At 40.7% G+C, this 12,240-nt stretch overlaps 2 protein-coding genes across 3 annotated transcripts in view; one reads left to right on the forward strand and one right to left on the reverse strand.

The window, feature by feature from the left end:
- The first annotated feature begins 1,309 nt into the window (after positions 1–1,309).
- On the forward strand, positions 1,310–5,351 carry lamp5 (lysosome associated membrane protein 5). Its single transcript, XM_085373274.1, has 6 exons — positions 1,310–1,370; positions 1,856–2,034; positions 2,508–2,639; positions 3,019–3,115; positions 3,625–3,813; positions 5,176–5,351. Exons 1-6 carry the CDS (start codon positions 1,310–1,312, stop codon positions 5,349–5,351), a joined length of 834 nt encoding a protein of 277 aa, XP_085229400.1.
- A 5,490-nt stretch (positions 5,352–10,841) lies between these two features.
- The window catches only part of pak5 (p21 protein (Cdc42/Rac)-activated kinase 5), a 39,446-nt gene continuing 38,047 nt past the window's right edge, over positions 10,842–12,240 (reverse strand). For both annotated transcript variants that reach the window (XM_085373591.1, XM_085373592.1), the window contains exon 10: positions 10,842–11,705. In XM_085373591.1, the coding sequence (XP_085229717.1) occupies positions 11,550–11,705 (156 nt within the window). In that variant the 3' untranslated portion in view covers positions 10,842–11,549. The remainder of the gene's footprint in view (positions 11,706–12,240) is intronic.

The raw sequence follows: 12,240 nt of genomic DNA on the forward strand, positions 1-12,240 counted from the left end.
CCCACAAAGATCGTTTAGACATGACTTTCAAAACTCCGGTAATTTCCGTGAGAGTTACCAGAACGCATTCATCTTTGATCTACTCCGTTTGGAGTGGAAACAATAAATCCATGCTACTAAAGTTTTACATTTACACCCATATTTAAAGTACAAATGAATCAAACTGTTTGCGTAGTACCTCGCAGCCTTACGACTGTGTATGCTGTAGTGTCAGTATATGGTTGGAACTTTGTCCGGTGTTATATGCCACTCCCTTTAAAGTAGGTGGAGTGTTCATCAAAGGTGAAGAGGTGATGTGCCATACACAATATGTATTATTTATGTATAGCATAAGCTTGTTGTGCTGTGAGATTTTTCTGTATCTTCCAGTACACCTTAACATCAAATAAAGTCTAAATCTGATGTCTATGCGTCTGTGTGGCATCTACCCTCGATAAGGTTTGTGGTAGTGAGTGTTACATAAAACATTTATTCACACTTTGCCCTAATTCCATAAGGTCAATAAGCGCAGATTTTTCTCTGATCTTGTGGGTTCAAAATCATCCTTGTGTAAAGTTAGAGAAAGCTAAGTGCTGTACTGATTCCGGTGCCGGGTTCACACCCCTCTTATTTTGGCAGAGAAAGAGTGATAATCTCATTATGAGCGTTTTGTAGCTCTCGCTCTCAAACGCACTTGGCTTCAACCTTGCACAAGTGGAGTTTGAGATAGTGAGAGAGGGAGGAGGGGGAGAGGTTTTGTCGGCGTTTCCCTCCAGACATCCATCATTTCAACCCCAACCTGCAGTCGCTTTACCACAGACATGGATACCACAGCACTGCGGGAATAACTGACACTGCATGCCGCGATCATTTTTAACTTAAGCGACTTTTTCTTTCCTTTAAAAAAAAAAAAAAAAAAAAAAAAAAAAAGAGGGATCATTCTTCGTGACGTTAATAACGTGCAGAGGCTGTCGCTGGGTTAAAGCCTGTCAACCTTGAAAGGAGAGGTCGGTTTGGATAGCCAGAACTCCTCGGTGCCGGGCAGCTTTTGCGGCGCAAACCGGATCTCACGCCCAACCTGGAGACTTTTTTTTCTTTCCTGCAGCATTCACGATGATTTGAGCGTGACTTCTTGGCGCTGAGAAGAGGCAATCCTCCTCTCTTTCTCTCTCCCCACCCCCCATTTCTCTCTCTCGCTCTCTCTTTTTGTCATTTTCTCTCTCCCTCCCCTCACTGCCTTCCTTTCTCTCTTTTCTTTTCGCGGGTTCAGCACCGGCTGCCCAGTCACTTAGCCCCCGCTCTTTTTCCTGCTCCGGGGAAGCTGGTAGCGATGGGACGTCTCGGTTTCAGCACCACGGAGAGCGCCCGACTTTTGCTGTTCACTGTGTTTGGTAAGAAAGTGTGTGTGAAGCTGTCGTGACTCCTTACTGCAGTGTGTGTAAGTGTATGGGCGTGCACGTGCACTGCTTGTGTCTGGCCACTACTGGCTCCGTGTGCGCGCGTGTTCTTATATTTCCATGAGTTGGCGTATTTCACCCATTATTTATCTCCTCATTTGGGTGGGAAAAAAAGAGCTTCAAATGTAAGAAGAGTTGTAGTTTTGTCACTTCCTGAGGCTGTTCTTACTGCAGTCCGTGATGTGCTGTTGCTCCCCTGATACTGCAGACTTCACTCTCGGTTTTTTAACCCGTTTTTGACTTTGTCACCAGAAACCGAGGTGATCTAAAAGATGCCAGGTGGCTTCAGCTTAAACTCCAGTCGTTTACGACGCAGATTCTGCTGATTCTGCATGTTTTCAGGGGTGGCCCAAATGTGTGCGTGAGTGTGTCTGCGAGCCATTTGTCACCAGGCTCACCTCCTCTGTTCTTGTCGTCAGGTGTGCTGGCGCTGTCCGTGGTGCTGGCTGAGCAGGAAGGTGAAAACCTGTCCGGTCTCTCCAACAACCCAGACAAAGCCATCTTCGCGGTTCGAGAGAACGGCACAACATGTCTCATGGTGGAGTTCGCTGTAAAATTCCTCGTGCCATATGACGTGCTTGCACTCAACGGGATAGACGTAAGGAATCCCCACTGAATTTTAATATAACGCATGCTTCAGGAATGAGAGAAACCCGCTTAAAATTAAACGTTTTGGTTTGTGCGTAAAACGGATCGAAACATCGGAAACGGGATTTTTAAGATGTAAAATATTTACATTGTATTCAATGTGATTTCTTTAAACTCCTGTTAAGAAGAAAGAGTTACTTTAAATAAATTTAGGCCTACGATAAATTTAAAATATGCGTTTGTGACCCACGGCTGTGCGCAAAATGCTGACCTCTCTCTTATGAGTCCAGTTATAAAGAACGGATAACAGCAAACTTTTCGAAACATTTAAAAGAGATTAAAATTAATTTTAAAAAAAAATTCAGAATCATGCAGTTGTATTATATACCACTACAGTGCAATCTGGCGCACAGATAATGCTTTCTTTCATTGGAAACTCAGTCCGCTATTTGCCACCTTGACGCTTGCTGAATGTTTTTGCAGCTGATCACCGAGCAGGCGTCGTTCACTCTCCCCCGTGGCGCAGAAATCGAGGGGAAATGTGAGAGCACCGAGTCAGAGATCCACATAACCTGGAAGAACAACGCCTACATCCTCCGCATCTACTTTTCCAAGGCGAGTAAACGAAAATAATGTATCTACACTACATGAAATGTAACCAAAATATCCCCATAAGTCTTAAGAAAATGCGTGCATTCACAAATTGGCTGCCAATTACATTATTTTGACACGCAGAAACAGCGCGTAGCCTGTGTAAAATTAGTGCAAATCCCGTGATTTAAATATAATTAAATCTACTGGTTCTGGTTTAAAAGAAACGTTCCCAGTAAATTTAACAAATGTATCAGAATTTGGTAATTTCCCAAAGATTTCAACACAAAAGTCTTTTAAAAAAAATCGAGTAACTCAGTTTTTCGCGAGCGCAGGCCAAATCACCTTTCCCGTCGTTTGACGCATGTGTGCGTGAGTGTTTATGTCTCCCCGTGTGTTGCAGGAATTCCGTGACAAGGGCATCGAGGTGTGGAAGATTAGCAAGGTTCAGTTCGTCTACGACACCTCGGAGACATCGCATTTCATCAACGCATACAACCGTGAGTCTCAGACTCAGCAATTTCCATCGCTCAACTTCCCCTCATTCATTTCCCAGCAGCATTAAGCTGGAATTAGAGGCTGATTCGTGTAGGAATGTAGGAGTTTCGCCCACCAACATCAATTAAGAGTTTTAGCTAAATTAATTTAGATTTTTAATTATTTTTTATTTTTCCACCCTGTGACTTTTAGCTGAGATTACACATTTTTATTTTTTTAAACAACTGAGTGAGAAAAAAAAAAAACCGGAAGAATAAATCGGACCTCTTCCAAAAAACAATTACTCCCCAATAGACTTTGTTCGTTACTCAATACATTTTATTTTGGAGAATTTCAACAGGAGCCACCTATATTATACTTTGAATGTTTCAAGTTATCAACTTGGATATCCTTTCTACATTAAACCAGAGGTCAGTTACATACACAAGCACCTTAGTGTTGGTTGCATCATAATGTCCTCCTTCACATTCCACTCACAACATGCCCCCCCCCCCCTTTCATTTCTCTCCAGCTGGGAAGCACACAGCCAGCACCCACCGGCTGTCAGCCCTGGTGACCCCTGCCGGGCGCTCCTATGTGTGCACGGCACAGCAGACCCTCACTCTTATCTCAAGTGACCACCAGAAGGGCATCACCGTTTCCATGTATGACATCCAGATCCAGCCCTTTGACATCGCATCTGACTTCATGTTCAGTGAACGTAAGAGCACAACAGAAAACCCCTTTGACGAAAAACTGCCCGATTGCTGCCACACACACTATCATGCTTTTCTGGTCACACATTTCGTGGAACAACAGAGATGATGATGATGATAATGAGAAATCCTGGGGGTTCAGAGTGCTACAGCTGTACGTCTCTCTTGCTGACTCGCAAACAGAGCTCTCTGGGGGGTGTTATTGCTGCAGTATGAGGGCTGCAGAGAAGGCGCCAGGGTGACAAGAGGAAAAAGAGGAGGTGGGGACACAAGAGATGCAGAGAGGGGGAGAGAGAGAAAAAAGGGGGTGGGGGGGGGGGGGGGGGGTCATTAGGAGTTTATGAGTGCAGTCATATCCTTGCCCTGAATGCAGCTTTTATAGACGTACTCACCTCTCTGTCCAATCACCTTGTAAGAATCATTTGTCCCTTAGCTGCTGTAAACTAGGCTGTGCAATGCTTCACTGCCTTTCTCCTAGTGTGTATAACTGCTGTCCACGGGGAGAAGCACCTTCAACTTTAACCCCCATATACATACTGTACATCCAATGATGGCTTAGGTGTCCTATCCCACTCCCACAAACACCAGTGTATCAAACTATAAAATGCACAAAAGAGAAAAAAAAAGTCTAACCAAAAGAGATATGACTTATTGTGATCATCACAACAATTGTGCAAAAAAAGAATAACAAAAAACAAAACTGTTAATTTTGTTGAAATATTAGAATTCTACCTTGCGTTGCACATAAGTAGAACAAACCCGATGAACACAACCAGGCATTGAACCAGCAACCTTCCAATAAATAGATGGCCTGCTCTACCTTCTGAGCTACAGCCACCCTGAGAAAAAGTCCAGAGAACAGAGATGCTTGACTAAACTTGTGAGATGCCACGTGTGTGTCTCCTTCATGTCAACAACTACAAGCAGAAAGGTTGAAGGACATTAATGCATTTCAAGAACATCCAAAGTTATCTAAGTGACGACAGAAAATCAAACAGCTCTGAGTCACCTCTAAGCAAAAATGCTAATATGTTGACTGGTTCAAGTCTGTCTTTTCTGGTAATTTAATCTTTCCAGACAATAAACTCAGTTCATCAAGAAAACAATCATCTGATTAGACTGCATTCAATTTATTGTCATTGAAAAGTATATAACTCACACAACTAAATGAAGTTCAGCCTTAAATCTGAATAGAATAAAAGAATACCCTGATATTATGTATAACAATATAGTTCAGGTATAAAAAAAATATCATCCAGCATGCAATACAAATAAGTTCTGAAATAATCTACACACCATCTTTGCCCTTTGTAAGTCACGTTCGATCACCTTCTCATACAGACTGTGTATCATTCTACTTTCTGCAGCCTACAAATGCATCACAGACCAGCGGGAGCGCCTGGAGGAGACCCTCCCCCTTATCTTGGGCCTCATTCTGGGCCTAATAATCGTCATCATCCTCACAATCTACCACTTTCACCTCAAGCTGACAGCGGCTCAGCCCCAGCTCCCCAGAGATCGCTCCATGTACAAGAACATGTAGTGAACCGGCACAGCAGCGGCTCCCCTCGGCTCTCTCCGAAGCTAACCTGATGACAGACTTTGTCTCCTTGTTGTTCCAGGCCTCTAATACCACAGAGAATCGTGACCCCCGCACTGGGCTGAATCCTCGATTGATAAATGTGTAGCATGTACTGCCCACAAGAACTTTTGAAAAGCTGAAACATAAATTAATGGGACAGTTTGGGGAGGGGGGAGCTGTCATGGATTTAGCTGGGAGTGTAAACCCACCAAAAAAAACAATAATTTCACCGGCTACTGAATTAAATCTTGGTCTAGAATCTGCTTAGAGTTTTAATTAAAATAAGAAAAAAAAGTAAAGCTTTTATGAAAATAACTAATTTTATTCAGACCTCTCTAAGTTATAGTATGTTTGTTTTTTTAAAGTCATCGCGTCACTGGATCATAGTTGGTCACTTCTGCCTAATCTTATTCAACTTGTCTTTGAAAGAAATGTCTGAAATTTCTGCTTCTGCTGTCTTTCCACCTTCTTCTCTCTTTCTCTTCCCGGAATGGCTGATAAATTATTTCAGTTCTCTCCTGTTGGTTCTGTATAAGCTTACCTTCATATATTTTTTTTTAGCCAATCCTCTTATTATTACATTTTGAATGCAACCATAGTGTTGACAGTCTTGTAGTGTGCAGTACAGTGGCATTCAAAGTTTTTGCTTTGACTTCAGCAAATCTGATGTCCGCACCGACGTACAGAACATATCAAGAGGCAGAAAGAAATGCATCCATCTGACACAAACTATGTACTAAACAGCGAGGAATTTCACTGAATGATGAGATGTGTGTTTATGAAAATGAGGTTACTAAAGGGAAAAAAAAAACTATAAATATATGTAAATTATTTTCAGAATCAAATTCTATGCATAAACTTCTGCTGATGCAATCCTGTGCCGTACTCTTCTGTTTCGTTCTAAATAAATTGCTGGACTCACGTCTACTCCTTTGTCAAACTACTTCCACTATTATCTACTACAGTGTTAAAAGCACAAAGTCTCATTCTTTCAGCTCTAATGAAAAAATAAATCACTATTTTATTTCCTATCTTTTGGTGAATAAGACAAAAAAAGGATGAATGAAATAAGGTGACTGAGAAAAATTGACTGATGCACCCGTCTGAGGAGACGCTGCTGGGATGAGGTATTGATTTTGACACTGGGTTTTGTTTAATTGAAAATAAATAGGACATTTGTGTCTTCTACACCGATTTGTTTCAGCGGCATGGATGTTATACATCATCCTCGGTTGTAACTCATCAAAGTAGATGTCCTCTCAATCAGACTAACTACTGGAAACTTAAATCCTCAAATTTATTAAAAGTATAAAGCTGTGTGTCAGCTTAATTTCACTCAAAAATGTTATTAACTTAAAAATTTGTGAGCTCCTTTGACATTTGAAATGTATTGTTTTAACTTACTGAACTTTCAAAGTCAATTTTCACACCACACACACGTGTGTGTGTGTGTGTGTGTGTGTATATATATATATATATATACACACACATACACACACACGTGTGTGTGTGTATGTGTGTGTGTGTGTGTGTGTGTATATATATATAAAAACACCCAGCACGCCCCTGCGGGCGGTTTATCCTTCAAGCTCGGGTCCTCTACCAGAGGCCTGGGAGCTTGAGGGTCCTGCGCAGTATCTTAGCTGTTCCCAGGACTGCGCTCTTCTGGACAGAGATCTCCGATGTTGTTCCTGGGATCTGCTGGAGCCACTCGCCTAGCTTGGGAGTCACCGCACCTAGTGCTCCGATTACCACGGGGACCACCGTTACCTTCACCCTCCACATCCTCTCGAGCTCTTCTCTGAGCCCTTGGTATTTCTCCAGCTTCTCGTGTTCCTTCTTCCTGATATTGCTGTCATTCGGAACCGCTACATCGATCACTACGGCCATCTTCTTCTGTTTGTCTACCACCACTATGTCCGGTTGGTTAGCCACCACCATATATATATATATATATATATATATATATATATATATATATATATATATATATATATATATATGCCAAAATACAATTATTGTTGTTATCTGTGAATTTATAAATTGTTGGTTTACAAAAATGAAGAAAAAAAATAGTGAAGTATATTAACATTTTTGATGGAGATGCCATTGGTTGAATGGTATACTGGAGTTCAGTGTGCCAGCTCAAATTTGGGTATAAATATGAATTTTGTTTGTTATTTGCCTAATAAATAATATGAAAAGTTTCTGATTAGATTTGGAAAATGTTGTTGTTTTTTTAATGATAGGTTGTCAAATAATTTTGTTAAGCACTGTAGATTTAATTGATAATCAAAGTGATCTTGAGCAATAGCAGGAAGATCTTTCAAAGGTTTTCTTTGGGCTTTTGCTGCTTTTTTAATCCCATTCAGTCCAGTCTTTGTACCTGACTGCTACTGGCAATAGCTTCATTTTCATTCAGTGCAGTAAAAGCATACCTGAATAAAAAACACACACAGTGGAACAATATCAGTCATGGACTGGCCTCTCTAGAGAACTGCACCCTGACATTACTGAAGCAGTGTGGGGTCATCCTGAGAGAACAGAACAAAAGAAACCTGGAGAACTATTGTTAAAGACTGCTGAAGGACAGCAAAAGAAAGCTACCTAAGAACGTTCATTTATGTTTTCATTTCAATATTTCTAATTTTTCAAGGAAAATATAAAGAAGCCAGGTATAGCTCAAGACATCTGTTACATTGTTTTATATTACATTGTTTTACTTATCTTCATGTTAGAATAACTTACTCATTAGAAAAAAGTAAGTTGACACATATTGTAACAAATAGCAATCGAAGCATATACTTTTAATTTAAAAAAAAATCATAGATTTTTGGATGTATTTATTTATGCATTTATTAAAACATTAACCTTAAATCCCCCGTAGGCCTACAAAGAGGTACCATGATTGTGCGGCTACGTTAAGTGTTAGCATTAGCAACCTGAGCTTAACATACTGTACAAAAGAGCATCACATAGACAGAGAATTTACCCTGTTTAACCTCGAATAAGCTTTTTAAATTCAACCACTACATGACGGGTAACACAAAGCAGGATATCTGTGCTTGTTAACACAGATAGGAATGCTTTACTTTGACATACATATTTTCAATTAGCTGTTGACGCTTCTAAAAAGTTAGCATCCAGCCTTCATTCTGCTACAAAGCTACATGCTAACAACAACTGAGGAAAACTCACCTGTTGCTGAGCTTCACAAATTCTCAAAAACTGCAGCCACGATCTTCCGCCTGTCTTCTTTTATTCTGGAGGAAATTCCAAGTTTTCCAGTTGGACTTTTACTGTCGAAGGTCGGCAAGCTGCGATTTTCTTCAGCTTTTATTAGCTACAGACAAGTCTCACGCGTGAAAAAGGCCTAAAAAATTCCTTGATTTGGGCATATCCCTTTAGTTTTACTTGTTCGGGCGTCATAAGGAGATGGCATCATAGCTGTTAAAAAGGGTTTAGTTCATATCCAGTCCAGTGAGCAACACCAGGTAACCTGCATGCACTACACCTGAGGCCGTGACCTTATTAGCCTACAACAACACTGAATGCAGGGAGGACAGTACATTACAGAAACCAGTGCAAATCTCTGCCTCTCCTTTATGAGCTGCAAAGATAGATACATGTACATTATTGTTTTCAGTATATTATTTAAAAAATTCTAAGTAATGAATCAAAAGATTTTAAATCTTCTAATAATATTTAAAAAAAACATAACATAAAACAAAAATATCCCAATAAGAGCTGCATGTGTGTGTGTCAATCCTTGAGACCCTACAGCAGCAGGAACTAGCCCAAAGGTGGTCTAACAACTTTGGCAGGCCTGTTATGGTATATAAACACATTTAGATAATCTGTTTTTTATTGCTTCATTACAAATCATTCCATTTAAAGACACAAACTATTTCAAATACCTCCCAAAGGTTGTTTAGAAAACTAACAAACAAACACACACTCACACACAAAAGTTGTGTTTGGAACAGATGAGTGTTTTCCACTAACTCAAACATTGACTCTACAAGCTGGTGTCATCCTCACTGATACTCTCAGTGGCCCCAGTAGCTGTGTTTTTATTTACTAGACCACTGTCGATCTTCCTGTGAGAAAGAAGCTCCATTCTCTGTCCGAGCTAAATCAATATCCCATTATGGTGTTTCAGAGGGAAATGGCTTAGAGGGAAGAGAGAGAAATAACCTAATATATTATGGCAACACTGATCCATGAATGTGTCTTTTTTTGCTTCTGTGTTCGGAGGTGAAATACAGGTGAAATTGTTGGAAATGAGAACCCAAAAACAACAAAGAGAAAATAAACTGTTGATGATTGAAAAGACCTCTTTAGGATATTCTGACAGTGTGCTGTTAAAAAAACAAAAGAAGAAGAGACGACTGCATAATAAGGTGATGAAGGAAAAATCCATGCAACACATCTTGATGTTTTTATGGGTGTTTTTTTTTTTTTTTTTAATTGAAACCAGCTTCACTGATTACAAACATGCAATATCACTATACAAGCCAACACCACAGATAAGTGTTTACTCATTCAAATCTTGACTCACTGTCAAGGCTTAGCCAGCAGCGCACGCACAAACACACACACGCACACACACACTTTCAGATGCTGTAGAGATAAACACCTCTCCACCTCTTTTGCTCTTTGACATACGCAGACGCACAGGCTCACGTACACACAGTCATATTTACATATCACAGTGAATGATGGGTAAAAACAGGGAAGGGGATAACACTGTTCTCCTGGTCCAAACTAGAGATGAGAATGGCAGCAAAGCTCCGGTGATAGCGAGTGTGTGTGTCTGACTGACTGAGGTGGGATAAGGAGTGAGATGATGACAGCGAGGATGTGAGCAGAAAACCTTTTATCAGCATCCTAAACTCTGTGCGGTAGGGAGGCGTCTTGGACAGGCGCCTCTTTGGCATTAAGAAAGAAACACAGTGAGACTGCTAATATAAAAAAAAAAAACAAGTCTGCGTGAAGCTAGTTTTTTTTCTTTCCTTTCTCAAATCCACTCAGTCTGTGCTACATTTAAATGCATGATGTTGTTACAGTATCATAAATACAGGGCGTCATGGATTCATAAATACAGCAGGTCTGGGGTATTGCTTGGATGATAAACCGACTGTCTGCCAAATGCGCTCTTAGAAATTGAAGTCAAAACCTAACAAAAAAACCCCAAAAAGAAAAACCAAACAAAAGAAGGCCACACTACCAAAAAAATATACCTTCAGTTCCAATAAATAAATAAATATTTGAAAATGTCATACAAAATTCTGACATTACCCTTTTTTCCCAACATTTAATGGAAGTTCTGTCTACAAATGTAAGATAATAAATATATTTAGTATTTTTTTTAGTAACAGGTTTTAGGTGGGTTTATTTGGGATATCTCTTATATCTTTAAGCAAAAATTGGATTATAAACAGTAGGAAAGATCTCTGCAGAAACTCTATTTAATACCGCTCATATCACAATGGTTACGACACGATAAAATACTGCAAGTTATCAAAACTGTACAGAAAAACTTACAGGTTTCTCTAAAATACATTTTCACTGTTAGTGTGTGACAAGAGATGCGAGAGAGCTCGTCTCTGAGCAGCAGCCTGCGCTCCTTATGATGAACCGACGACGCGGTAAACAGTCGTGACCAGTCAAAAACCCGCTCTCTCTTCACACTGATTGTTCTGCCCTCTGCTGCTCGGGTCTGGAGCAGCACGCTGGTCGCTTTGGGTCCTTCCATGTTGTCACACCCCCTCTGAGAAGCTCTGGATGGCTACAAGAAGTCTACATGGCGCTGAAGACTTACAGTCTGGGAAGAAAGAAGACTGCAGCAGGGCGAGGCAGTCTGCTTAGTTTACTGGATGTCTAGAGTTTCCTCTGGCACATTACGCTCTTCTACTCCAGTTCATGGTTTCAATAGTTTTTTTCTTCTTTGCTTTGTCTTGTGTTTTTTAATTTTTTTTATTAATGTATGTCTTAGATATTCCTCTAGCTAATCTACTTCACGGTTACAGGTGTGAAAGTTGGTGGCACACCACCAAGCAGTGGGGTGTTTTGGCTGGGTGAGGGCAGTGCCACCCTGGTAGTGTGTTTATGTGAATGTTTTTAGTGGAGGAGAGGGCTGGGGTTTGAGTCAGCAGGTCAGCGATGGCGGTAGTGTCTCATGAGGGGAACGATACAGGAAGGGGGTCCCGAGAGCTTTAGGAAGGGGTGCTGGAGGAGCTCCTGCGCTGTGGCTCTCTGGGACGGTTCCCTCACCAGCATCAGGTCCAGGAAGGAGCGTAACACGGTTGACACCTGGAGATGTGAGCAAATGTTTGAATTCATCTGCTTAGCTAGGTTTGAGTATAACATAGCCAAAAAAACAGCAGTAAAATTAACACACACACACACACTTTTAGTGACAACACAGATGTCGATCTCTTCATCAACTTTGGGAACATTTAGGTCAGTCACACATGACTTTAGACCAGTCAGCAACCACCGGCAACCTCCAATTGCTAGTGGGAAATGTGTCTTCCCTGATTGGTTGTCGTGTTTTTGCCAGACGTTGCTGTCATCACAAAGAGGCTGTGACACAAAAAAAACAACCTTGTATTTGTTGGTATTCCTGTGGTCTCCTGTTTTTTTTGTGTTCATGGGAACATGAACATTTTAGTAATGTACTTCAATAGGAAACATAGTGTCAGAAGCATGTACGTTTTGTAGAAAACAGCGACGCATCACCATGGAAACCAAGATATTTTGGTAGCTTCCTGAGCTTCTTTTTGTTTTTAAAAGCTGCTAGATGAATTACATGCATGAATATTATACAAATGAAGCGTAAAAAGAA

This window comes from Diplotaxodon limnothrissa, linkage group LG15 (genome assembly GCF_057381915.1).
Source record: "Diplotaxodon limnothrissa isolate DT_005_m linkage group LG15, D_limnothrissa_male_GT1.1, whole genome shotgun sequence".
NCBI classification, from domain to species: Eukaryota; Metazoa; Chordata; class Actinopteri; order Cichliformes; family Cichlidae; genus Diplotaxodon; species Diplotaxodon limnothrissa.